This window comes from Haemorhous mexicanus, chromosome 14, assembly GCF_027477595.1.
Source record: "Haemorhous mexicanus isolate bHaeMex1 chromosome 14, bHaeMex1.pri, whole genome shotgun sequence".
NCBI classification, from domain to species: Eukaryota; Metazoa; Chordata; class Aves; order Passeriformes; family Fringillidae; genus Haemorhous; species Haemorhous mexicanus.
Genome location: NC_082354.1, coordinates 16,085,258 through 16,113,203, shown reverse-complemented (window position 1 = coordinate 16,113,203; position 27,946 = coordinate 16,085,258). Strand labels below are relative to the sequence as shown.

Genomic DNA, 27,946 nt, shown 5'->3' with positions numbered 1-27,946 from the left:
ACACTGAATCCGTGTTTTTAACACTTTTTAAAGGACTAAAACCCTGGAAAGAATTAATTAGGCATGCTCTGAAGCCTGAGCACTTAACAGTTTTCCACTCAGTTGTAGAATTTTAAGACCACCAACACTGGATACTGGCAAAGATTATCAAAGGTATTCTGGGCTGAAATACAAACTAGTCAGAGGGCTTGGCCACTAAGTGACTGGAAAATATTTCATGAAAGCTTTAGCCAGGCTATTATATTTTGTAAAGAAATTTTAAGAAAAAATCCACAGTATCCAGAAGGTTAAATTTAGGGCAGAGTGACTCACTGGGAAAAAATGTCCTGCTGGGAATATTGTCTTCTCTGCAGATCAAGCAAATTGTTCATGCAGCAGAGAGGTATTGAAGGACCCAACACTCAAAGTGGGGCTGGAAGGGAATGATGGGCTGGGATCCACAAAGGATCCTGAGCATGGCAATGTGGGGCTGGGCTGGAGCAGCCTCTGCAGCCACTGCACACCTGGAGCCAGAAACCTCTGGAAGTGCCAGGAGCTGGGAGAGGCTGGCATGGAAATGTCCCTCGTGCTGATTTGAGATGAAAATGTACCATTTAAAAAAAAATGCAAGGAATTTTTTTTTTTACCTTTTTTTCCCACATAAGATGAAATTTCCATTCCATTTTCTGGCCTTCTTCCAACCACTACTGCCTACAGCAGTATTGCAAAGAAATCTACCCCTGCCAAAACAGCCACCACTAAATAAGGTCCTTGATAACCCATAATAATATTGCAAAGAACTGAGGGGAGTCTCAACTGGAAAAAGTTCCTTATTTAACTGCCTAATGCCCAGAAAAATGATGGATGCTGTGCAAAGATGACAAGGATGGATGCAAGACAAAGATGGTACAGACACCTAAGTATTTCAGAGAAAAATAACACAGGTCAGATGCAAAAGCATAAAACCAAAATAAAAGAGCCAAAAAACCTCAAACAAAACCCAAACAAGAATTAGTCACTTACAGTTTCTATCCTTGATTAAAAACTCCTAGACAAGCAAATTTATTTCATTTCCTTTTTGCTCTCCCACTATAGAATAAAAACAACTCACCTTAGTAAATCCTCCTATGACTATTTACAGTGCAGAATGTAAGGAGAAATTTAAAACACAGAGGACATAAAACTGCAGGTGAACAGGGACATTCCAGCCCCAGAGAGCTGAGGACCTTCAGGTCCAGTATTTTTTTCTCTCTCCCTTGTATGCAATGGCTTTCACCAATGAACAACACCATCAATTTTATTTCCCTGTTACAACTGCTTTCCTCACTCGTGATCTTGGGATCACTGGCCAAGGGTTGAAGGAGCTGCTGGTCCAAGAGGATCTCTTGGATCTTCCCTGATCCAAGAGGATCTGCCTGGAATGACACCCAGAGACACCCCTGAGTGTCCCCAGCTCCTGATGATGTCACCAGCAGAATGTTGAAGATGCAAGGAGAGAATAACTCAGAGATGATCCCACAACACAGCAAGTTTAATTGAAACAGAAATGTAGAACAATGCAGCATATTCATAAATGTCTTAGATTGTATAATATATCACAACATATTCAAAGATGGGCTGTTTTCTAAACCAAGTACAGCCAAACCCACATGGCTGCCATGCACATGGATTAAACTACGAAAAAAACCCAAAACTGTAATAAATGGAAGATGACAATGAGCCTATATTAAAAACCATGCATATGTACATATGTATATACACGTGTAAAACACACATCTACTGCTAAAAGCTCAGATTTTCCTTTGCAATGAAGTGAATTTCCAGTGATGGAGTGACCTTCAAGTCAACATGAACCACGTCAGCTAATGCCAGGACACCATCATGAGTTTTTTTCAGAAGAAAATGAGACCTTGGATTATTGCAAAGCAAATTCACACAAATTTGGGCCTTTAATTTAAAAGGAAAGCCCCAATGTACCATGCAGGGGTCTCCTAAGGGAGTATTTCTGCCCACAGGAGACTGGTTCTGTGAGCCCAAAAATATCATGGGGGGGAGTCTGTGAATTCCTACAGTTCCTTTTAATGCTGTTTCAAAAAGAGCCACTCGTTCAGATTAAACACTCTTGGATCAGAGGAAGGAGAAGAGAAAGAAAAATGTCAACACAAAACTAAAACTTGTCCTGTCAGGTTCAGTAAGGACAAAAATTCAAAGGCTTGACCTTACTTGGAGTTCCAAAAAAATTACCCAAAGCTGGGGCTACCTGTCTTCCTCAGGTCCTATCCCCAGAGCTTTCCTGCATCTGCTGTGCAAAGGGCTCACACCTTTCCTGGGAGAAGCAGCCAGGGTTTGGGTCACCCTCTTGGCACTCTCAAACCTCTCTAAACCCACAGCTCCCAGCTATGGCAGCACAGATCATCCCAAAATATCTTTACAGGATTAATGCGACCAACCACAGCAGAAACCCTTCCCATCCATTTAAGGGCTGTCATCCTCATCTCCTGCTATCACCACTGGGTTTGGAGCCTCCTCTTTTTAACTTGGAGGTGAATCATTCCTTACATAAATTTTCAAAAAGAAGTAAGAACATATTTCTCCCTTTTAACTCGGCTGCCATAATTCTTCATTAGCAGAATTGTGGCTGAGTGTGGGACAATCCCTCAGGTAAGACACAGCCCCTTACTTAACTATGTCATTTAACTTTGGGCTTCATGAGATTAATGTTTATACTCAGGATCCATCAGTTCCTGAGGAGAAGAAGAAATCTGTTTCTGTTTCTGCTCTTTCCTCCATCCCCTAATAAAACCTTCTTTGAGATTATCAAGTTTTTCCCAACCTATAATCCAAATGCTCCCTGCTGTTTAGCCTATCCCTGAAAACTAATGAGAAGATCCCATATCTCACCTTATTAAAACATCCTTCTTGCAGCTGTAGGCAGTTTCAGCAATTTTCCCAGACTGAACAGGTTAATTTTTCCTAGAAATTCCTTAGAAATGCCCCCTCAGCCATTTCTGGCATTGCTGGGCATCTTTTCCCTCAGTTCCCACTGAAAACCCAACACTGGGCAACAAGACGACTTTCCATGCAAACCACTCGGAATACTCTGCCCTGTCTCCTCTGTCCTTTACAATGTGCAGCTTATTTACATTATCTACACATGGAACAGCCCTCCCTGAAGGAGTCAGATCCCTCAGGGGCAGCCAGAGCATCCCTTGTGTTTGTACATCTCCAGAGTCAGCTCTTTCACCCCCGTGCCGCTGGGCTGGGGCGGCGGGATGGCACACACGGACTTGGATCGGCTCTCCTTCACCTCCCGGACCTTCTCCGTGTTCCCCACTGTGGGAAGAGAAACACCACGAGAAACACCATGAGAAAAAGCACGAGAAACAACCCTCTTGGTGGTTCAGCAGGAATGAAGGAACACTGAGGTGGCCATGTGCTCTCTGGGGATGAGCTGATCCACTCCATTTTCCAATTATAAATCAGGAGAAAAAGAGCAGTGTTTCCACGGAAGGAAAAGCCAAAAAAGGTGATTTAAACCCAGGTTTATACTTCAAAATATATAAAGCATTTGGATCAGTATCATCATTCTTTTGTCAGTCCACATCTGCAGCTTTGCAGAGCAAAAATTCACCTTGGTGAGCTCCTTAAATCAGTTCTGGACAATGCAGGTGTCCTGCTGGAGCACCTGGAATGTCATGTTGTCACATTATGGGATTGTTTGACAGGGATGAACATGCAACCATGACAGAAGGGTTACAATCTCCTGTTCTGACACCACTGTATGTCAGGGGCCACGGTGCTCATGTTTTCTTTGGGGTGGAATAAAAAATTTACCCAGAAATAATGGGTTTTATCACTTTTCTCTGCTTACAGTCATGGTTTTCTTCAGGAAGAACATTACTGAAGCATTCCTGGTAAACTGTGGATTGGAACAGCTACATCTCAAGTTGGATGAGGCAACCTGACCTCATCCAGAGGGGTTGGATTTGATGGCTTTGAAAGAGCCCAAACCATTCCCTCCAACCTCAGGTGGGCTGAGAGGTGGCACCAGGGCTCTTTCAGCTCTTCTTGCTCACCCACGATGCTTATTTCAGGAGCCCCACTCTGTCCCACAACCTCCTTGTCACCTGCTGGGCCATTCCACGGGGATGAGGGTGGGCAGGGGAGGGCAGGGAACGACCCCCAGCTCCCCAACTTACCGGTGAAGGAGCGGCAGAGCTTGGGCTGCGGGCTGGCCTCGCCCTGCGCCGAGCACGAGTCCTCCTTCTGGGACTGAGGGAGAGAAGGACTTCAGTGCCCTGGGAAACCTGGTCACAACACTCCTGCCTCATAAACCAAGCATCTGCAATCCCTAAGGATTCCACTCCCTTTCGTTTCACTTTTGCCATGTAAAAACAAACAACAACAAAAAAAGAAGGATTGCTAAAAATAGACTGAAGAGATGGCAGGAAGTATTTGCAGATGGTGATTTGCTACAACATAGAATCATGGAATGGCCTGGATTGGAAGGGACCTTAATGATCATCCTGTTCCAATCCCTCTGCTGTGGGCAGGGACACCTCTCACAGGACCAAGTTGCTCCATCCAAACTGGCCTAAAACCCTTCCAGGGACGGGGCATTCACAGCTTCTCTGAACAACACTGCAAGCTCTTTGTGGACTGTCCAGAATTTAGAAATAAAACTGAGCCAGTGTCAGAGGCTTAAAGAATTAAAATGGCACAATACAGCAATTATGTTTTGAGTTCTGGAAGAGGTCTGAGCTCCCCAGGAATGGTTCAGCAGAGAGGATGGGAAGGAGCAGCCCTGGAGCTGGGAGAATGGGGCAGGGAGTGCAGAAGGCAAAGCTGTCCCCAGGATATGGATGTTTCTCACCTTGGCTGTTCCCCACGCTGGCTGCAGGCCAAGGAGGCAGGTAACGAGCTGGCACTAACGAGCTCCCTGTCCTTTCACTCCAGTGCTAATCTCCACCCTCCAGGACAAAAAAAAAAATAGGAATGAAAAAAATAAAAATCAGGTAGCACAATGCCGCCTGGATTGTTCGGTGCCTCTGCAAACTGGGAATAAGTCTCTCACGCAGCTGTGATTTGGCACCTCGGTCCAGAAACCCAGACTGCCAAAATAACTCTGGACACCTCCCAGCCTGGTTTTCTATTTTGTTTCGGTTCGTTCTCCTCCCTCCCCTAACGAGGACCGCTGCCCTCCATCCCTTGTTCTCCCTTTTATTGACCATTTTAATAACAATGCCTTCCCGGCTCCGGCAGCAGCGCCCGGCTCCCTGGAAAGCCATTCCCAGGGGCATTGAACGATTCTCAGAGCATGCTCCATGAAAGGGCTCTGACATAATTACCAAAGGCACTCTGTCATTTACGCACATGGCTCACAGGCAGCTCCAAATAAGCTCCTTCTGGGGGAGTGCACTCCTGTTTTGGCAGGAGAAAAGAGGACCAAGTTGCCTGGCTACAGGTGCAAGGATTTTCTGGGTGCTCCGTGGTAAATAAAAGCTGTCCTGGGTCTCAGAATCTGCCCTGCCAGCTCAGGCTGGGCTGGATCCCTGCCTAAAATAAGGCAAGCCCCAAAAGCAGCCGGTGCTGGAAGCCAGCAATGATGCACAGCTTCAGGAAGCAGCAGCCTTCAGCAGGAATTTTGTCCTTAGGCAGAGGAAGGCGAACTTTCTGCTGGAAATAGACAGTCTTGGAGTTAATCCTCTGGGCTGTGGTTCAGAGCTGAAGTCACCTCGTTCTCCTGCCAAGGTCCTTCTGCCTGGTGTAAATCATTTAACCTGCTCCAGAGGAAGGAAGATTATTCTCTTCTTGCTGCTTCTCCCTGTTTGCTCTCCAAACTCTCCTTGGAGGAGGCTCCAAGAGCCCTCTCTCCATGCTGTAAAAGCGCCTGAAGTGCAGGAGACCCCTAAGGCACCTAAAGCCACCCAGGAGAGGTGGCTCAGAGCCACAGAAATTCTGGGGTGGAAGGGACTTCAAAGATCATCCCTGTCCAATCCCACCCTCTCCTGGCTGGAGCCTGGTGTTGGGCACAGAGCTGTGTCCCTCCTGGGGAGGGTGGGCACTGCCTTCTCCCCTGGAAGGAGAGGGATTGTCCAGCAGCCAAGATGAACTTGGCTCCTCCCCAGCCTGGTGAAGCCACCAACCCAAACAGGGATATTCTCCCACACATCCCTGATTTTGTTTGGGGCGAAAAGACCAACCAGCCCCTAATAAAATATGATAAACAAAATATTTAACTGAGCTACAAGAGCTTCATATTTAACAGCAAAGCTCTCAGCAGCTTCACTAAAAGAGAAAAACAGACACCAAACAGAAAAAACAGGGTTTCTACTGAAGAAAAGGGATTTTTAAATTATTCCCTCAGCTCCTAATGCTCAAGGTACCACCAAAGCTTTCCTCCAAGACTGGCAGTGGAATTGCAGGAGTTTCACCAGCACCACAGGGGTTCCTGTGGCCCTTTGCTGGAAGATTATTCCCCATCTCTGGATTTCCAGCTGGGGCTGCAAACACAGTTGTAATGCTTCCATCTCGTGGTGAGATGTAGAATAGAAAAACGTGGGGAGCAACAGCATTCAAGTTTTTCTTGCTGACTCAAAACCTGGAAGGCCAAACCCTTCCCTGTGGGACTACAAAAGATGGAATATCTAACAATCAGACAAATCTCTAACACTATTGACATTTTTCATTAATAGCTTTTTTTAATCAGGAAAATATAATTTTCTTTTCAATTTGGCATAGAAGAAACACAAGTAGCTGCTTTTTTCCCAAAAACTGGTAAGTATTGAGCTGCTTAGAATAGGCTAAACTCTACTTTTTAGCACAGTGTTCCTTCTTTCTGCTGACAAATTCTGCAATCTGTCCTCCTACAGCACAAAGTAACAGCATTCACCCACCCTCCTTAATATTATATAATATTATATATATAAAATTAATATGGTGTTAATATTTCAGAGCTCTATTAGAGCATTATCCCATCACTTTGGGGCATCATTTTATTTCTTTTCACAGTAAATGAGGCACCTATTCTTAAAAATAAGCAGAAAAGCTGCTGGTGACACAATACAGGCCTGGCTTGTCCTTTTGGGCACTGAGGGATGGTTCTTGGGTTAGAACCACCCTTACAGGTGTCACTGGGATCAGCTCCCAGTATTTACTACCATCTCCCAGCTTGGACAGGACATCCTGATGGCAGGGGGGTGGAACTGGATGATCTTTAAGGTTTCTCCCAACCCAGACTATTCTGGGATTTACATCTGCTTCCCTTGGCCTGGCACAAGGCCAAGGTGGCTGCAGTGAAGGGGTGTGAGCATCACCTACAAGTGGCTCCAGTGACACAACAGTCAGTATTCAGCATCAACTTGGCATTTTCCAAAATCCACAGAGCATTTCCCACCCTCAGAGGGCATTTTCCATCATCCACAAGTCAGCACAGACACAGAGTGAATCCTACTGCTTTTGCAATTCCCCAAAGACCATTCTGTTCCCCCAAAGCCCAGCTGCAAGCACTCAAAGGAACAGGAGGAACAGCTTTCCCAAAGCTCCTGAACTTCCCACCAAATGCAGCAGAGAAGGGGAAAGCAGGAGCACAAGGGTTAACAATCAAATATCCTTAAAGGAGGGAACGTCGTGCTCAAAATCAGCCGGAGTTTGATGTTGCTCTTTTGAAGTTTAATTATACCAAATGTTCTACAGGAACATGCCATGTTCTTGCCTATCTATTCTGAATTGTAAGTACCAATCAGCATGTAAATGATCAAATTAAATCTTTTAAGTTGTTTGCAAGAGCCAGAACACCTTTCTGGGAAGGAAGGGCTGAGCACCAGCAGCGTTTGGTGCGGTGCTGCCGCTCCCGGTGGGTTCCTCCATGATTGGCACTTCCACAAGGAAATTGGAGTGGAAAAAAGTCCACAGCACTCCTGAGTTCTTGTGCTGTCATGGAAAATTACTATCTAAACAGGGAAGGGTAATTTGTTTCTTTCTAAAAGGTCGTTTTGTTCCCATCAGTGATGGAGCCTGGCTGCTCAGATTAGAGATCACAGTCACACGGACAGTGCTCCAGCTCAAGCCATCAAAACCTAAAATTCAGAGAAGTGAGTGAAATTTAGGGATGGCCCAACAATTACTGCAAGCACCAACCCTGCCAGAGCTCAAAGAAAGTGTTTGGACAACACTTTCATGCACAGGGTAGGATTTCTTGGGGCTGTCCTGTGCAGGGCCAGGAGCTGGCTCAGCGATCCTCATGGATCCCTTCCAATTCTGGACGTTCTGTGATTCTGCACTGCTGCTGACCTGGGCATTTGTGAACAAAATGTGACAAGGGTTAAACACCTTTCCTCTAAAGAGTTACAGAGGATGGCAGGAACTGAAAAAACCAAGCCTGCTCCTCGTGCATCATTCCTGGAAAACTTTTTTCACCATAGCTAAACGTTGGCCCAGCTTCTCTCACCAATCTCCAAAGAGCAAAAGTCTTCACCAGGCACAGATGTTGTATTAACCTGTTTCTCCTCTGTTTCAGAAGATAAACCAACACAGAGCTGTCTGTGCAAGAAGTAAATTGGAAAAATTTTCATTTCTCACAGGAATCTGGTAAGCAAAACTTCCTTCTATTTTACTTCTTTCAAGCCTGCCCAGATCTGTAGATGTGTTAAAAACAAAGAACTCAGCCCCAGAATGCATAAGAAAGATCACAAAAATGCTTCTGTCCTTTCAAAAGAGTTGAGGGGAAAAAAACACTGAGCAGTTTCAAATATTTACACTCTGGACCACTGACAATGGGGGAGACAAATTCCTGTCTTTGATGAAATCTCCCAGAAAACAAAACATGGGAAAACCAGACCTCAGGATCTACAGGGTGAAGCCCAGCCAGTGACATTTGCTCACTAAAGAACTTTCCCAGCATGGGTGGAAGTCACAAAGCACTGAACAGGGCTGTGCTTGGGATGGTTCCTTGCTTTGCCAGGAGCTGGGTTGGGGAGTTTTTCCCTTGGTATTTTTCCTTTTCACTGGGATGAGATTTGGGATCGAGACTTTTTTTTTTAGTTAAAATAACAAGATTTGTCTTTCGAAGGAAACACCACCAGCAATGAGCAGCCTGTGGGGAAAGCAGCCTGCGCTCCCTCTTACCTCCTTCCTGGAGCTGCAGGTGTCGCTCCCGCCCAGCTCCACCAGCAGGCTCTTGTGCCGCAGGATCAGGATCTCCTTGGCCCGCTCCGCGGGCTCGCTGTCCCCGGGCAGGGTGTGCCTGTTGTACGCCGGGCCCTGCAGGGGACACACGAGGCTGCTGGACACGGGACCATCGCTGCCCTCCTGCAGGACCCTCCTCCCCCTGCAGCCACCCCGCCCAGCTATGGGCATACACTGGTTTGGGAGAGGGGGGGATGGAAAGAGCCACAGAAGGGAGGTGGGACTCCAAACTCTGCTTTTTTTTAATGTGAAGTCACCCAAGAAATCCCTGAATTACAAGACTGAGTTACACCTGGTATCCAGGTGACACAAAGAGTGCAGTGACTCTGCTCGAGGTGCCTTCACAGCTTCAGCCCCCAATGTTTTGTATTAACCCCACCTTCCTATATAAATCATTTGGAATCATAAATCCTTCAAAAGCCATCACCCAGCCAAGCTGAAATCTCCCACTAACACCAGTGGGAGCTGGAATAATGCTGTCTCTACAAGGGGTTAGGCTGAATTAATGCAGGACTAAGCTCAAACTGGAGCTGTGCCTTCATCTTCATCCCTCTACCATGTCCATAGGCTTCTTCCCAGCCTTATCCCATTGTTTCTCTCAGCTCAGCAAAGGGACAGGAGGGGGAGGCTGATCCCTCTGTGCTGAGCTGCCCACATCAGCCCCACCCCTAAGGACTCTGTATTTTGCGTGCAATCCATAAAACAAAGGCTTAGGTGGATTTTAAGGCTAAGCCTCCCTAGGAACAGCAATTCCAGGTGCTGTGTGAAACCCCAGACATGATCCATGACTCTGTAAACAGCAAGTGGGGTTTATGCCCTTTAACTACCAGGACCAGTTCCATGGCAAAACTGCTGGCTGGATTTAAAAGCTCTGCAGATTAATTCCCACTCATCCATGGGGAAAAATATACCATGAGGATCACCCCATCCCTGCTCTGCCCTAGAGCTGCTGCTGGATATGCCTGAAGTTCCACGTGCTCCTCCTTTCTCCTTTTCCCTGCCGGGTACCGATGCCGAAAATATTCCATGAAATTATAGGCTGACTGGGTGAACCTTTCAAAAGCTGTCAGGCAGCAAACAGAAATGTGCCACTGACTTGGAAACTGGATCTGGCTCCACACAGCCAACTATTCTCTCCTCACAAAGAGACATCCTGGGTAATTATGGAAATATTCATAACATCTGCTCAGGCTGTTCGGATAACCGAGGAAATTTGTGTCATTGGACACTTAAAATATGGATGGAGGGAGAAGTTGTACCGTCCTCCTGATCCGGTACAGGTTCCTCGCCAATATTTCCTGCATGTTGTCCAGGACATCAGGATTTGGAGTGTCCTCCAGTTTTTGGTCTGTTAAGACAGTCCTGTCGCTGCTGCTGCAAAGGAAAGCAGAACACCTTATTTTGGAAGATGCACAAAAAGTGCATCCCCAAATCTTGGTGCCCCTTTGGGATCCCACCACAGCCAATGTGGCCAGCAGCTCATCTCTGCAGATGGAGCTCGTGGCAAAGCAGGAATTTGGCATTTGGATCAGAGCTGGGCTGTCCATATGCTCCCTGGTGGATAAAAGAGCCACGGGGAGCTGTGGCAGAGCAGAACCATCTGTGAGGTCTGAAGTGGCCATTCAGAACATTTAACAGTGCAAACCCATCCAAAATTGGGCAGGAGCCTCTCCCTCAGAGCACCATTTCCCTGTAACTCGTGGGGATACAGGTGGCCCTCCATGTGCCACCATCAATGCCGGGTGATGCTCACCCATCCCATCATTTTTAGCCCCCAGCTGCCGAGTTGGAGCTGGTGTTTGCTCACAGGAAGGAGGGGTGGGCGAGGCCGTGGCCCAGCTGCCCAGCCTGGGCCAGCTCCATGGCGTGTTTGCGCTCCAGCTTCTCGTAGAGCAGCACGATGCTGGACTTGGGCTGGTCGTACTCCCTGAGCAGGATCTTCTGCAGGTATTTGCTGTTGAAATATTCCAGCCTGTTGGAGAACAAAATGAGATGGGTTCAGCCTCTCCCCTGGCTCACCAGCATCAACAGACCTGAGCAAGGCAGCAGGGTCACAGCCCACGAGTGCCCCATATTCCATTAAATTCCATTCTATCCCATTAACTCCTCCTCAGAAATGGATGGCCCAAGAGGTCAGTCCCTAATTATTTCTGCATTACAGTACATGAGTCAAAATATTAAAACTTCACTAATTACAGTAAAAACTCCCCAAAAGTACCAGATATATCATGAACTCTTCTAGAATAGCTACATCTGCAGTAGCCACAGATGTCAACACTTCCAGATTCCCTCTTGATCCATTTCCTCTTCTTTTCTGCTCAAATTGTTGAATAATTTAGGTTGGAAAAGACCTCTGAGATCATCAGTCTCTCTAAGATCTGCTCACCAGGAGCCAGGATGCTCCTCAGCAGCAGTGTCTCCCATACCCTCTAGTGGCACTTCCAAGCATGGTCATTCCTAAAAAATCTACCAGCTGCATCTGTGTCTGGACCACCAAGGAATTAAACCTGGTAAATAGTCTTTATAGTATATTTTATGGTATTTGTTTTGGTTTTTTTTTTTTAATTCTGACGCATTTTTTTAAATTTTAAAACATACAAACTCCCAGAATTTAATGAAAATTGAACACTTTGCTACAGAAATCTGTAGAGATCCTCTGTAATTTCAGTCCACAACAAGCAGTGCTGCAAACTCAGCTCTTTAATGTTAACTGTGCACAGCCTGGCACAGGCTGCGTGTCATGGCCGTGGCACTTCCAGCAGATTTCTTTGGGCAAGAAGGGACAAACACAACAGGAGAGGAGAAAGAATCTTTTCAGGGTGATGCAAAAGAAGTGTCTGCAAGCAGGGAAGTGCCCTGAAAACCTGGTGTCCCCTTGGACAAGGAAAAGCAGCCCCTCTGTCCCCTCCCTCGTGCCACGAGGATGAGCAAGGCCCAGCTGCCCACAGCGGAAACTTTGGGAATAAAAACCAACCTCCCTTTTTTTCCTACACGTGTACACAGTTGTATTTTGGCAAATCCTTACTTGTCTTTCCAGTAATACTGTCCCCAGTGTCCAGATATATCTTCAATGCCAGCCAGCAAATGATCCAAGAACTAAAGAGGAGAGAGGATTTCGCTCTACGCCGGTTGCATACGTGATGAACCCGGCCAGCAAACAGCAAAAGCCAACACACAACAGGGGATGGGATGCTTCCAGCTCAGGATAGGGAGCTGGGAAACAAGGAGAGAAGGCACTGGGGTCATTCTCCATCCACTGGTGCGGGAGTACAATGAGTGGTTTGCTTTCAGGTGTGGGCAAGCAGAGGATAACTGCTGAGGGCCATGAATCTGCTCTCTGTGATAGGTACAGGAGGGCTGATGGCTCCCATCTTCTGCCCTCTGGGCCTTGGCCAGCAGGAAAGGCTCATTTTGGGGTTTTTTAGGACAATTTGTCTCAGGGAATCAGTGTCTTCAGGATATAAATGTAGGTAACACATAAATGTTAATTCAATGTCTTGAAAAATAAATACTGCCTTCCCCCAGATACTTCCCACTAAATAAAATCATCATATTATACTTTATATGAATACATTATTACTGGTTAAAATTATATTAAAAAGTCACAGCCTGGTTGGGTTTTCCACCTCAAAATTAAATCCCTGTAATTTCCCAAACTGCCTTCCCTCCTAATGGCATCTCTAAACTGGGAGAGGGCTCTGCTCTGCTGCCCTCCACACTCAGGTACTGATGACCCTGGAACTTTCCACAGCTTTACATTTTTTTTTAAATTATCTTTTTGGGGGGTCAGAGACAGAAAAGTTTCAGAGCAGCTGGCTCAGCACTGCAGCCTGGTGTGGGTTTAGTGCCCTCCCATGGCTGTTGGCAGCTGTGAGTTCCACAAACACGACACTGGAGGGAAGCACTGAAGTGTCCTATCCCTGGGAGTGTCCCATCCCTGGGAGTGTCCCATCCCTGGGAGTGTCCCATCCCGGGCTGGACAGGGCTTGGAGCAACCCGGGATAAGGGAAGGTGTCCCTGCCCATGGCAAGGGGTGGAATGAGATGAGTTTTAAAGTCCTACCCAAACTAATCTGATTCTTTGGAATTACATTCACTCTGATCATCACTCCTATGAGCAAGAATATCCCAACTATCCAGATGGTAAAAAAAAAATTGAGGAAGAAAGCTGCTTCTGGCTTCTGCATCCCTGATTTCCAACTATCTGCATTTTTATCTTCTCGACTTAATTGGTGCATGGCCATTTTCAGCTCACATCTCCTAATAAACACATTTCTGAGATGATTTACCATTCACACCCTAACAAAAGAACAAAGTCTTCTCTGTTCATGACTGGAAAAGTCTGTGTTAACCTCAGACAAAGCCCTGCAGTCCAACCCCATTGTGAGGATGCCAAACAGGTTTTACAAATGTCCTCAGCCCCAATGGCTTTATTGCTAAAGAAACAATGACAATAATGTTCCTGAAGGAGCCATACCCACAGAAATGTGGCTGGGATTGAACAATTAGATTCAGAAATATATTAATTTTCCATTGGATGCAGATGCAAATGCAAAGGCTCAGCTGAGCAGGAGAGCAGCTGACCTCATGGAGCTGAGCCTCTCCCTGAAGTCCCCTGTGACTACAAATACCAACATTTGGGTGGTGAGAGCAAGGGGAATGAAATCCCACCTTTGAGTTATGGATGTAGAATCACAGAATGGTCTGGGTTGGATGGGACCTTACATCTCATCTCATTCCAGCCCCTTCCATGGGCAGGGACACCTCCCACTATCCCACGTGGTTCCAATCACCACCCAACTTGGCCTTGAATAATTCCAGGGATGGTGATTCCCTCCAATATAGCACCAAACTTATCCTTTCTTTCCTCATTTTTTTGTAAAAATATCTGAGCCAGTGGTGGTGATGGGACCGGAGAACACATGGAAATTCCTAATACTGAAAGAAATCAAGCCTCATTTTCTTTTTTTCTCTCATTCAAGAGACCAGAGAAATTAGAGTTAGGTCAGAGCCTAAAGTTTTGGGCAAGAAATCATCTTTTTCTCTCATGTTTGTGCACTACCTGATGTTACATCAGCCTGATTGTTGGCTGCTCTTACAATGCAAAAAAACCCCACGGTTAGGAACCTGAACAGGACTTCCAGCGTGGAAAGGGGCTGACCTGCAGAGGATTTGGGTAAAACTGCAGCTCTGCAGGGTCCCTGGAGACACACACATTGCAGGAGAGACCAGAACACTCTGGCCATGCGTTGATGGATGCTCCACTTACCCGAATGTGGATCTGCTCTCCCACAGTGGGAGCACTCTCCCTTTTCCTCTTGACAGCCAACAGGTCAACGAGGGGACGGATGGTCATTCCCTGCAGAGTAACCACAGACACAGAAATCAGCCTTTCCTCACACCTGATTTTCCTGCACTGGAACAAAAGCCACCAGCGTGGGGCTGAGCCACAGCGACCCTGTTCTGGTGTTCGAGCAGCCTCCCTCACCTGCCCTGCTTTCCTGGCAGGATAAAACCTGCAAAGCTCCAACAGGACTAGAAATTGTTCTCCCAGGTGTAGCCCAAACACTTTGTTTGCTCCTGGTAGGAACCTGTCAACAGTGAGGAACTCACAGAGGCTTCAGGATGGGGGGAAGAAACCTCCGCTGGCCTCCTCTGGCCTCTCCGAGACCACAAAAAGCCAACCAATAATTCCAAGGTCAAGCCAGTGGTTTGCTGTTGCTGGGTTTGTGGTTTGCTGTTGCTCGTGGCCTCCCAGATGGAAAGGGGCTCGAAACAATCCAAGTTCAAATGCCTGAAATGGGGATAATCCTTGAGATTTCTCAGCACGGAGCCTCCGCCAGCAATTGTCTGCTCACTCCTTAAGCACTGTGTGTCACACACCATTACTCCAGGGATCTCTGATGGCCAGCCAGTGGATAAGTTTCCTAATCAAAGCATCCACCTGGTGGGAAGGGTCAAGGAAAAGTTTTAATATCCTTTAAGCCTCGTGAGAGAGCTAGAATGCTGCTGTGGTGTGTTTCTTAGTCCAGCTTCTGCATGAAATGACTTTTCTAGGACATGTTTACAGCAAAAATGATGGAGTAGTTGATGTTTATGACTTCTGAATGTCACAAATGCTGGCACAGAGTCGAACACATTTTTAATTGCAGAAACAATTAATGTGTCATTTAAATAGCTAATAGCAATAAAAAATGCATCACTATTCAGAGTCAATAACACAGAACTCACAAATTCCAGAATAACAGATATTACAAAAATTAAGCAGAGACTGTGTAATTTGGCCTCTTGCCTTCCTGGATAATCAGCTGCAGTTGTTTCCATTTTAAAGCAGCATTTGGGAGTGTTATGGGAATCCCATGTGTCATTCCAGGCCACACATTTCCCAGCACACCTGCAGGTCCCCTGTGCTGCTCCTCCACCCACCAGGGATAACTCACCCCAGGGAGTGTCTGACAGCTCCAGCACAGCTCACACAACGTTTTCCACCTCCAGAAATCCAGTGGGACAGTGCAGGCATCAAACAACCTCCCCCCTTCACAATTATTACATTTGCTCAGAATTTCATGGCAGAGGTCAGGGGCCAGTAAGTTGAGAGAGTGAACTTCCAGCAGTATTTGATTTTAAAACCACACCAAGAGGCAGAACAATGACAGGGGGTTTGTGACATTCCAGACGAGCCCAGAGAGCTCCCTGGAGAACTTCCTGGTCTACGTGGCACATAGCCAGCCTGCTTGGAAGCACTGAGGAATTGACAATGGCTCAGTCAACCTCCTCAAAATGATTAACCAGGCTTGTTGTGGGAAGAGCCTTATGCAACTGGGTTAGGAAGGCCAAAAGAGAGGAGTTTCCTGGCTTGTGGAATACACTGATAGAGCCACGGGTGGCCAAGCCCAGCTGCTCATGGGGTGGTGATTCCTCTGTGGCAGGAGGGTTTCCAGCCAGCAGGGGCAGGATTTCCTAGGGAATCATAGATGTGGAGGGTTTGAGCACTGACAAGATGGCCCAAACCAGCCTAGAAGGGCCCAAATCACCTCTGCCTTGGTTTCTGTCCTTTTTTAACACAGACACTCCCCAACAAGTCTATATTAAGATCACTGTGAGTATAGAGAAAACATTTGCCTAAAACAAGAACAGAAATGCCCACTATGCACTGAAGTTGTTTCACAGCCAATACTTCTCTTGCCCTTTTCACACAGAAAGACGCTGGGACGGTAAAATTATTTCCTCTCCAATAATGCATCCATCGATGTGTCTGGCAGCAGCACCACAAACTTGATTTGCTAACCCAGCTTTTTGAAGGGTCTGTTACATTTACCCACCTTTTTCTGTGCTGATCTACAGCAATATCTTTCTGGTTTTAAGTAATTTTCCTGGTTTTCCCTCCCCCTGCTGTGGTGGTGGCCCCAGCAGTGCAGGTCCCTGGAGCCCAGCACAGCCCCTGTGCAGACACAGTGCTCCTGAATGGCTCAGGGTCAGGGGCTCTCCCCGGCCACACGGGGACCCTGTTTAACTCTCACCCTTTTGCACGGGGATGACATCACCAGCTGAGCTTTGAGGTTACACAAAAGCCCTTTTCCCAGCCCGGGAAGGATTTCCCAAAGCCTGGAGCTGCTGCTTTAGAACAACCTTTGTGTGAGGCTCGGGAGCGGCGCTGCGTGAGCGGACGTGCCTGGGGACAGGGGCTTTTCAATTTCTCACCCCCATTTGCATCTTAAAACTTGTCAAGTTCCACCTAAGCACATCCCCCCACCGGCCTGGCCCCTGCTCTCTCCTTTCAGGCTGAGGCTGTGCCCAGTCCCACTGCCCTGCAGCTCCCAGCTCCAATCCCATTAGCACAACATGCTCTGATCCATCCTCCACCACTTCTCCAGCTCAGGATGAGGATTTGGGTGGATGTGGGGAAGCAAAATCAACCCCAACCCTCCACATTGTCCCAGTGCTCAACACTCACCTGTTCAGTCAGGAAGAGCAGAAGGAGTTTGCTCTGAGGGTGATGCTCAGCCACGGGGCCACTCAGCAGCTGCCACCGCGAGCCACCATCTCCAGAAACTCCTCTGCTCCAGGGCAGCAGCTCCTCATGGACCTCCTGTCCTTGACCAGGAGCTTGCAGGGAGTTTTTCTATATGAGACCTTTCCCAAACCCCCACATCCCACTCACCTCAGTCCCGTGGAGACCCACTCTTTACTTGGTGGGATGACCAGCAGGTGGACATCGGCCTTGCTGACTCCAGCACAAGACAACCCCAACTGTTCCACCACAGCCTCCTTCCAATGTGGCTGTGTTTGCCAGATGAACTAAGAGCTGGACTTTAGAGAAGCCCTTAGAGACTTGCTGCTGGTCAGAGAAGAGCAGGGACACATCCAAGACCCCGATCCCACAGAAAGCTGCAGAAATGGTTTTACCACTAGATGTCACAGCAATGCTGAGAGCTGCTGCTCCTCCGAGCCCTGGAGCACCACAATTCCTTAAAACTCAATGTTGGAGCACCAGAACTTACAGCCCCAGCATCAGGGAGAGGAACCTTCTCCACCAGACTCCTGGAAGGGACCTAATCCCGAATCTGTGCCCAACACTGGTTATACCTGCACGAACACGGTGAAGAGGATGACAACAGTTGTTGCTGCAATGAAGAGCTTTTTCCTGTGGAAGTCAGGCAGCAGGAAAACCAAAGAGAAGCAAATGGCCCCTCGGAGCCCCCCATAGGCGATGATGAACTGGTCCTTACTGGTGATGGTGTTCACGTGAAATCTGTTCACAAAGAAAGTCAGCACAAGAACCCCTGAAAAGCAGGAAGGTAGATTGAGGCACATCAGTTAAATAGAACAATCAGAGAAAACTCAAGATCTTACATTTTCCAGTAAAACATCACAGAACTGGTAAACACCATCTACAAGGAACTAGCCAGGGCACAAGGGGGTATATTCCCAAAATGCCACTGGAGAACTTTTCTTCCAGTCTGATCCAACAGGTTGAAATTTGCTTTGTGCAGATAAAATTTAATCCCCAACATATTTCTAATTGGAGAGATTACAAATATTGACTGGCTACAGTCCTGAAATATTAATTAATTTATTCTAATTGGTGATAACAAATGACTGAAATGCTGAGGTTACAAAAGCTTTTGAGGCAAATCAACAGCAACAAATTAACCACAAATTGCCCTCCTATTTGCCAAAGTTTCCAAGCAGTAGCTCGGATAAGTAGCTATATTCCACCGGTGTTAATGTTATTTCTTTCCCTCAGATTTATACTACACAAATTAAAGGCCAGGTGAGGTGACACAGCAATTGCTGTGATTTACAGCCATTTGCAAATGCACAAACAGATGCAGAAAGGTACAAAAAGTCAGGCCTTAAATCAGGAGGCCGTGATTTTAAACCCAAAGGACGTGATAAACATCCCATTTCCCAAAGATTACCAGCCATTTTGAGAACTGATGACACCTCCTGTCACTGATTTTTGTTAGGAATTAGCTGGAGCCACAGCACTGTTGCTTTTCTGGAGGGTGTTTGTAAAAGAAATAAAAACAGTGCATTTATTATGTACATATCAAACATCTTCCCACACACCTCCAGCTAAAAATAGCTGAACTTTTACTGTACATTGGAGGAGTGTGAAGAAAACAAAAAGCTGGGGATGTTTGGGAATAGGGAACTCAGTAACTGAGCCCTGTGGCACCTTCCCCATCTCTGGAGCTCTGCAGAACTGGTGCCCAGACCAGCAGACAGGAAGCACTTGGGTGTCAAGGTTCTTTGCAACTTAAAAAATAAATAAAACAAAGCCTCCCTCAGATCACATCCACACTTACTCTACAGCTCAGGCAGTGCTGATGATTTAAAGGAACAAAATTTACTTGAGCTGATATCCTGGCCTTTGTCTTCATTTAATCCTTCCTCATAAATTATTATTAGCATTCCCTAAACTAATTCAAGGCCAGTTTGCTCCAAGTGATGACATACAATTAATCATTCTGAGCAGAATGTATTTTCTCCTGCAGATACCTTGGGAAAGAGCAGGAGGAAATCTCCCCAGGGCTTGGATACCAGCAGAGCCCCAGTGCTGCCATGCAAGGGCTCTACTTTCCTTTTTAGATGATCTTCCTCGTACCAAAGGAATTCCCCAGGTTTCAGCAAAATCATTTCTCAAACATTTAAAGCACTGAGAGTGTTCTGTGAAGGACTGGGGTACAGTTTACACAGCAATCCCAGCACTGCACACTCAAAAATCCCAAATTCCTGCAGAGAAATGTGGGGGCACCTCCTTTTTCTGGATCAGTGCCTCAAGCACCTCCAGAATCCTGGAATTGAGATTGGAAAAGCCCTTGGAGATCATCAGGTCCAACCACTCGTCCAGCACTGCTCAGGCCACCACTAACCCATGTCACCACGTGCCACACCCACACATTTTTTGAACATTTCCAGGGTTGTTGTCTCCACCACTGCCCTGGGCAGCCCATTCCAATGTTTGGCTTCCCTTTCCACAAAGAAATCTTCCCTACTATCCAATTATGAATTAATTATTAATTAATCCGGAGCTGCTGGATGGCTCAGAGCAGGCCAAAGTCTAATCTCAGCCAGCATCTCCAAGGCAGGAGTTTCCCAGTCTGGCTTGGTGCAGCCCCTTCCCAGTTCTCACCCTCCCAGCTCTGTGACAGCTTCCCAGGAAGGTGCTGCAGGACAGGGCCACCCTGGTCAGGACCACCCAGACAATCTCCAGCCCTGGTTTGTGAATTCTGATTTAATTCCAGGGAGATTTTGACTGGAAAAGGATGGCTGCAGCCTGAGCCCTTCTCTAATAATGTGCTGCATAATTTAAGCTGCTCTCAGAAGGGCTGTGCTTAGGGAGGATTTCTGGGGTACTTTTGTAGCATTGCTATGTTCTTATATCTTGCAATGAAGAATTTTTGAACTAAAATAAAAAAAAAAAACAAACTCCCTGAGAACTCTTTTCATCTGAGCAAGTAATTTAAGAGAAACCACTTAATGGAAATAAAACAGTCAAATGTACAAAAAACTGACTAATGAGCACATTTCCAAGTATGGTGCACAGTTATTAAAACAAACTTTGGCATGTCCTAACAGCTAATAAACCCCATTCTGCTCTGCCTTGCTAATCATGGCCTAACCTATTTAAACAATTTCTTGAAGTGTCTGTCAAATTCGAGTTCACTGCTTGACTTACTGGTTTGTAAACATAAAATCCTGTCAAACGTTTTTAAGCACTCAAATTCTTTGCCAAAAATGCGTGCTATTATTTTCACAAATATTGTTAAGATATAAAAATACCCATAACTGAGGCACTCTGCACTCATTAGGTGCCAAACACATAAGAGAAATGGAGGTCCAGCCTCTCCCAGCATGGAACCAGCACAAGATGCAACTGAGGAGAATGGAAACAAAGCACATCTATTTTGTCTGGTCATTTTCCATGCATGAAAATGGGATCCCAGGGAATCCTGGAACCAGGACTTGGGCTTGCATTGTAATTGGAGCTAAAGAAACTGCAGAGATAAGTTATCAGGAGAGTATTTTCCTGCCTTGCCCCTCTTTATCACCAAGCCTAGGTCTCTTTATTGCTGTGAGGTTGGTCACACACCCTGAGGGGTTTTCCAGGGATGCTGTAGACTCTCCATCCATGGAGATAACCAAAAGCCATCTGGAACATTCTTACCTGCCTGACCCTGCTTGGGCAGGGGGTTGGAGCAGATGATCTCCACAGGCCCCTGCCAACCTCAGCAATTCCCCAATTCTGCCACTCTCAACCCTGACCTGAAATTCTTGAGTAAGAGCAGGAGCATCCTCACAGTTTAGGTCCCAAATCTCATCTGCCCAGGACAGCTACTGGAATGTTCCTCCAGCTTCCCAGTGAAGGATGCTGCTGTACACCAGCTTGTTATGAATTAAATCCCTTAAATTCAGAGGATTTTCATGGAGCTCTAACTCCAAGGTATGTACCTACACATTCCCTCCTGCTGGGAGAATACCAAGGGACTAAAAAACACTGAAATGGAAGAGGAGATTGAGGCAATCAAGGAGGGTGAAGGAAGATCATGGCAAAAAAGGGACATTGATAAAAAAGATCTCATGAGAGCTTCTATCCAGCACTAGTGAGTGCACAGAGCAGGGAATTGCAGCAAAATGGGAGATTTGGAATTGAATGAGATGGAGGGGCAGCAAGCATCGGCTGGGGTGTCCCAGTCCAGTCCTAGCATTCCCATCTGGAATATTCTCACTGCAGAGAGAGCAGGAAAGGATGATGGAGGGGCAGAGCACCCTCTCAGCTAATGGAATCTCATTCCTCACTCCCATAAACAACACCACACATGAAAAAGCAAGATCTACAACTTCCCCTACCGAGTGCCCTCCAAACGAGACAGAAAATGACTGTGAAGCAAATGTAGGGCCAGTTCCACTCGTGGTTTTCTCCAATGGTGGAGACTCCGAGGAAGATGAAGATGAGGGTGTCACTCACACTGCTCCACATCTTCATGAAGTACTTGACTGTGGTGTGGGACTTGAGGGAGATGTTGGCCTCCACATAACGCTTCATGCCCATGGCACAGGAAATGATGCTGAGGAAGTGAAAAATAAAAACCAGAAAATAAATAAGTTTGAAATATGAAAAGAAAAATATGTTTTTCTACTTTAACACAGAAAAGCAACACATCAGTTATGAAAAAAGTGGGTTTCATCAAGTCTTGGATGTTTGCAGACATTTCACTGAGGGCTGATTCACTTCCTGCATCAGGCCAAGAATATCAGAACCACTAGGACAATAAAATACTTCATAGGTTGCCCAAGCTGTCCAAATCTGGATTTTAACAGGTGAACAATTCATCACCTGTTGCATTTTATCAGAGCACAAAGCAACACCTCCAACTAACACCCAACTCTTCCCATCCCCACACAGCATTTCCCATTCTTTAACTTTGCCAAACTCTGACCTTGCAATTGCCTGGCAATTTTTCATGGATAATTGGTTCTTCAAGTCCCAGGGAACATGGCATTAGCCTAATTCATCAGCTTTTCAAATCAATGTATTTTCAGGCCAGCAATCCTGGGAGGTCAAAAATCAATACATTTTCAGGCCAGCAATCCATTTTTTATATTTTAATTTGGACCAAAACATTTTTGTTCTAAATATTGCAGCAGGAATAGAAAAAGGGCTTTAAGTTTCCAAGATCTGACTTCAGTGCTGCTTGGTAAGGCCATCTATATTTTTATTGCACTGAAAACCAACTCCACAGGGAACATCACAATGTTGGATCACAGCAAAGCCAACAGAGAAGCAGACCCTTGGCTTGTCCCTGGCTCTGGGTGGGACCAGGACAGGTTAGTGACCCAAACAAAGGTGCTGAGAGAGGTGGTGGCTCACCCACCAGAGCTGCTCAGAGAACTGCCAGGCAATTACTGCTTTGCACCCCAGAATTTCACTAACATTTTGCATTATTTTGAATACAAACATTTGGGTCTGTTTGAATTTAAAACTAGGTTTTAGGGAGAAGATTTGTGGCAAAAGCAGAGAATAGGAAAGGGCAGAATTGGGAAAGTCACAATGCTTTTGCTGAGGAATGGGATCCTCTGTTTTCCAGCAGCAGGAACCAAGATTCAAGTCCCTTTTTCACCAAATGTTTGAGTTCACATCTTTCATCTCCCACGAAAATGTACCAGTACATAAAAATATTCTAATACAGGTCTGGTTTGATTTATCCTTTTTAGGTCTGACCTGCTTTGCCAGAAAGAACAACAGGGACTCAACCACAGACTGAAAAAAAAATAAATAAATAAAGTCTTTCATTTCTGTGTCTGCCTCAATAAATAGTGGGGAATGTAGTTATGGTTAAAAACGAAGAAATCCAAGTACTTATGGGCAAGTCACTTCCAGAGCTGTGGTTTGGGGGAATGCTTATTGGAGAATGGACATGGGATCACAGCACAGTCACAGAAAGAGAATAAACTTGTCCTGGCTAAAGATGGACATTGCCACAAAGGCAAGGGGCAGGGAAAAAGAGAGTAAGAAAGGAAAAAATCCAACTAAAACCCATTTGCAAAACAGTTTCACAGATTGAGCTGTATTCAGATTTTTTTTATATTTTTCTGAGTATGTAGAATTTATTTTTTTGGCAAATTATTTTTCAAAGAAACAAACTGCCAAAAGCAGCTTCTTATAATACAGTATTCCCTGGCCACAACAGAATTAATTGTTTGAACTCCAGATCTATCAGACAGGCATTTATAATTTGGCAATTAGAAGGGCACAGTGCAGGAATCAGCTGCCTTTGCCATTGTTTTGCTTTAGAAAAAAATGCATTATTCAAAAGAACAGCAAATGGGTTCCATAATGGGTACAGCAGATTGTGATTGATAGAAGGAGACACCATTAGGATTGAATGTTTTCTGCTCCACGATGATTATGCAGCATATTTATTTCACTGTTCTGTCTTGCACTCCTATAAATAGGCTTTTCCTACCTATTCCCAGAGCTGGAATTGTTTTCAGTAACACTCAAATATTGCTCCTATTAACCAGCTGAGGAAACTAAATCTGCAAGACACAGGGATGGTTTATATCCAAAGCAACATCATTAGTTTTAAAATAGATCTCCCAGATACTTCTGTGCTGAGCTGGGAGCCCACTTCTTTTTTTATTTTCTTTTTATCTTCTTTCTCATCAGCTGCACAGTTGTTTACACTGCAGCCACTGATGCAGGGTAGGTGTATTTTGGTGTCTTTGGGGGAATATTAAATGGTTGTGATACTCAGCCCCAGCTGACTCAGTTTGGGTAGGAGAACCACACTCAATAGAATACAGGGCTGGATCCCTCTGGTTTTCCTCTCTCGGCTTTCCAAGGTGAGATTTTGGTGAACATTGGGGTCTTTATGGCTATTTTTGTCTCAGCATCTGCTCTGACAGTGAGATGTCCGATAAGGTAAGCACAAAGCTTAATTAGGCTCTTAAATCTGAAGGATCTGGCCCAAAATTATTCATTTTATTGAAAAATCTACCCAGTTAAAAGAAAATTAAATTAACTGAATGATCTCTGACAGCTTTGGCTGAAATTGGCAAGCAGATTCCCAATGTTACTGCAGACAGAGGTGTTGGCTGACACCTGAGACCGGACATGAGCTGTGTCTGAGCCTCTGGAGCCAAGTCAGAGTCTGCAAAGCAGAGGTTTCCATTAGAATCCTCTGCTCCCAAAAAGCAGGAATATTTCAGGCTTCAGTTCCCATCCCATCACTCGCTGTTGTGTCACACCAAGGGCTGCCAGGCAGGACATGCAGATGGGGAAGGGGATGTGAGAACAGAAGTGCTGCAAACCAAGATCAAACCTTTCCAAGGAGCTGACTAAATTCTCCTTGTAACTCTTCCCATGTTGGTTTTGACTAGGCCATGTGGAAAATAACAAAATAAGCTAAGAAATTTCTTCTGGCTCTGCCAAACCTACCAGACACCTCACTGTTGGAGCATCCAGCCTTTCCAAACAAAAACCATGGAGCTCAAACAAACATTCCTCAATAACCTACAGAAATCCACTGTCAGCCATTGTTGTGCAATTTGGGAAACAGAGTGACACTTGGAGAGGGCCCTGCTCCTCGTCATACACAGATTGCCAAATTTTAAAATGTTTTTCGGTATTTTTCAGTGAATATAGGCAGGAAACTTTCCTGGAGAGAGGAGCTGCAGGGCCTCACTTACGCCACGATCCCGGAGAGGTGGAACATCTCTGCAGTGAGGTAGGACAGGTAGCTGTACAGGAACACGAAGAGGGGCTCGATGACACGGATGTCCTTGGTGAAGCGCGTGGTGAAGGCAGCAGTGAACCCAAAACTCAGCCCCACTAAAACTCCTCCCAGCCCAACCACGAAGAATTTTCCAACTCCAGCAAAAACATCCACGCTTTTGATGGTCGGCATCTCACAGAAAGAGCGAAAGAGCTTGTAGAGCACCTTGGGGGGGGAAGGAAAGAGGGAAACAGCTGTTAACTGGATGTTCACCAGACATGGTCATGACACCAAATGCACCAAATACAAATACTGGGATTTCTGCCAGTGCAGAGTCACCTCCAGCCCAGGAGGTCTGGCTCCCACCAGGAGACTGCTGTGGCCCTCACAGACATTTCTGTCCCCAGACATGGAGTCAAAGAGAAATCTGAAAACTTCTAAGTTCACCTGAATGCTGCCAAGGATCTCAGTGCCAGAGAACTGGACCACGAGTCCTCTGCTAGAAGGGGTTGTTGATGACTTTTCCCTCAACAAATCACAGAATCATTGAGGTTGAAAAAGCCCTCCAAGATCATCAAGTCCAACCAATAACCCAGCACTGCCATGTTCACCACTAAACCATGTCCCCAAGTGCTGTTTCCACACGGTTTTTAAACGCTTGCAGGTGTTGTAACTCCACCACTTCCCTGGGCAGCCTCTGCCAATGCTTGACTGCCTTTTCCACGAAGAAATTTTTCCCAGCAGCCAATCTAAACCTCTCCTGGTGACATTTGAGACCATATCCTCTCATCCTGACACTTGTTCCCTGGAAGAAAAGATCAACCCCCGCCTGGCTACAGCCTCATCTCAAGGAGCTGTAGAGGGAAATAAAGTCTTCCCTGAGCCTCCTTTTCTGCAGATCTTCCACCCCATCACTCAGCACCATCCTCTGCAGGTTAAACACCTCAGCTCAGGCTGGTCCTTACCACGGTCACAGCATCATTGAGGAGCGATTCCCCAAAAACCAGGATGTGCAGCTTCTCGTTGACGTGGATCTCCTCAAAGACAGCCAGCACGGCCACGGGGTCCACGGCGGCGATGAGGCTGCCAAAGAGGAGGTTGTGCAGCAGGGACACGTCCTGCAGCCGGAAGGCTTTCACCTGGCAGATCCCATACAGGGAAAACCCAATCCCAAACACGTTCCAGATGGTTCCCACCACCGCGTAGAGCAGGATGGTGCCGATGTTCTCGAAAAAGGGGCGGCTGGGCATGAAGTAGCCGGCGTCCAGCACGATGGGGGGCAGGAGGTAGAGGAAAAAGATGTCGCTGTCCATCACTGGTGGTGACCTATCGTTTAACCCGTAGATGATTCCCCCCATGATGAGTCCCACAAAGATTAACAAACAGCTTTCGGGAACGACGGAGGGCAGCTTGTTGTAGAGATGGAATCCTGCAGGGCACGGAAGGATAAAACTGGTGTTACCTCACCAGCCCAAACCCTCCCAAGGTCACCACACTCCCACTGTCAGCAGGTTACACCTCGGAGTAGGACAGATAAATTCACACGGTGAGGGAGAAGTTGCTCAGAAATTGGTTAGAAAATCTAAAAATTACTGAAAATACCAAACTTTCTCAAATTACTGCCTGTTCAGACCTCACTTCACCACAGAATAAAGTTAGAGATATATATTGAGGTAATAAACAAAAAGTAATAATCTGCATAAATAAAACAGTATTTGGAATTATTAATCATGTAATCAAGTTAGCAGCCAATCTTCAGCACTAACAGAAATAGCAACTTCTAATTTTAAACACAATACAGATTCTATACATTAAAAAAAAATCACAAAAATCCTTCCATTAATTATAAACAGGTCCACTTTTAATAGCATTTAATCATTAGTATTTAAAGTTAAAAAGCTAAAAAATATCCAATCAAGCCTGTCTTGTGCAATGCCCAACATTAGAAAAACCAGCGCAAGTATAAGGTGAGTTATTAAAAGAAAAAGTCATTGAAACAAACCTAATTAGAAAAAAAATATTTTTAAATCTCTGATCATTATTATGCCTTCATGCATATGACTAGAATTACAGTCTCATTATGCAGCATGAAATTAGTCAGACAAAAAGACTCTTTCCATTTGAAAAATTCTGATCAAACTCAATCTTAGAAACTCCTCCATTCTGAGGAAAAGAAATACAAGGAAAACAAATGCTGTAAGATAACTTAGGATAGGAGTAATTTAACAGAATTTAAGACAATTCCTGGAGAAAAATATTTTTATATAATTTTCGCTTTCCTGTCCCCAGTTTTTCAGAGGAAAATATAAAAAGATCAGATACTTTGCATAACTTAAATCTTTCTTAGATGACCTTGCACAAGACAATCAATGCACAGAGATTTTATTTTAGGCTGTGTAACACCCTGGACATGGATGGAATTATTCCTTGACCAGACACAGGGCACTTCTAGAAAAATAAGGAATCTTCATTTTAAGATGGAAACATCAGTGGACCACCTGCACAGAGCGTGGCTGACAAGGAAATCAAGGTGAACACACACCTTGGTGTGCCCTGCAGTTAAATCAAATTCCTCCCACTGGAAACCCAGTATTTTTCCTCCTAACAGCAACAGTGCATTTCTAGATGGAAAAACCAGCATTCCCAACCTAAAATGCAACTTGCTTTCCACCTGTGCAGTGTCTCTGGCACACAGTGTGTGAATTCTGAGGTTTGGCACGTTACCGCAGGCTCCAAACCAGAGCGGAGATGGAGAAAGGCCACACCACCTCCACAGATTCCCCATCCCTCCTCATCCTCTTAGGAGGCCTCACCTATTTTGGCCAAGGATGCCAGCATGATCCAGAGGGTGATTTCAAAGGGCACCTGGACGTGCTGGTAATCCAGAGAGAAGAAGGCGTGCTCCGAGGAGCCGTTGCCCTGCGCGTCCTCGGCAGCCCAGCTGATGTTCTCCAGCACCGCGTCCTCCTGTAGGGCTCCCACCCGGGGGGCTCGGAGCATGCAGGAGAGCCAGGAGCCAGCCAGGACAGCTGCAGCTCTGCATCCCTGGCTCTCCAT

General features: G+C 45.9%; 1 protein-coding gene across 1 annotated transcript; it reads right to left on the bottom strand.

Annotated features, from left to right (window-relative positions):
• Window positions 1–1,504: 1,504 nt before the first annotated feature.
• On the bottom strand, window positions 1,505–27,946 carry LOC132333739 (sodium/hydrogen exchanger 2-like). Its single transcript, XM_059859132.1, has 12 exons — window positions 27,703–27,946; window positions 25,855–26,318; window positions 24,864–25,114; window positions 21,522–21,739; window positions 17,751–17,947; window positions 14,434–14,523; window positions 12,191–12,261; window positions 10,973–11,137; window positions 10,425–10,539; window positions 9,106–9,240; window positions 4,179–4,251; window positions 1,505–3,312 (listed from the first exon to the last, which is right to left on the bottom strand). Exons 1-12 carry the CDS (start codon window positions 27,944–27,946, stop codon window positions 3,167–3,169), a joined length of 2,169 nt encoding a protein of 722 aa, XP_059715115.1. The 3' UTR covers window positions 1,505–3,166.

Excerpts from the sequence above, each read along its gene's own strand:
- LOC132333739 (XM_059859132.1), bottom strand. The coding sequence starts at position 27,946 with ATGGAGAGCCAGGGATGCAGAGCTGCAGCTGTCCTGGCTGGCTCCTGG. Across the intron at positions 25,115-25,854 it reads TCAATGATGCTGTGACCGTG|GTGCTCTACAAGCTCTTTCG; the intron begins GTAAGGACCAGC and ends TCCCCCCCCAAG. Across the intron at positions 14,524-17,750 it reads TCTTCACCGTGTTCGTGCAG|GGAATGACCATCCGTCCCCT; the intron begins GTATAACCAGTG and ends GTTACTCTGCAG.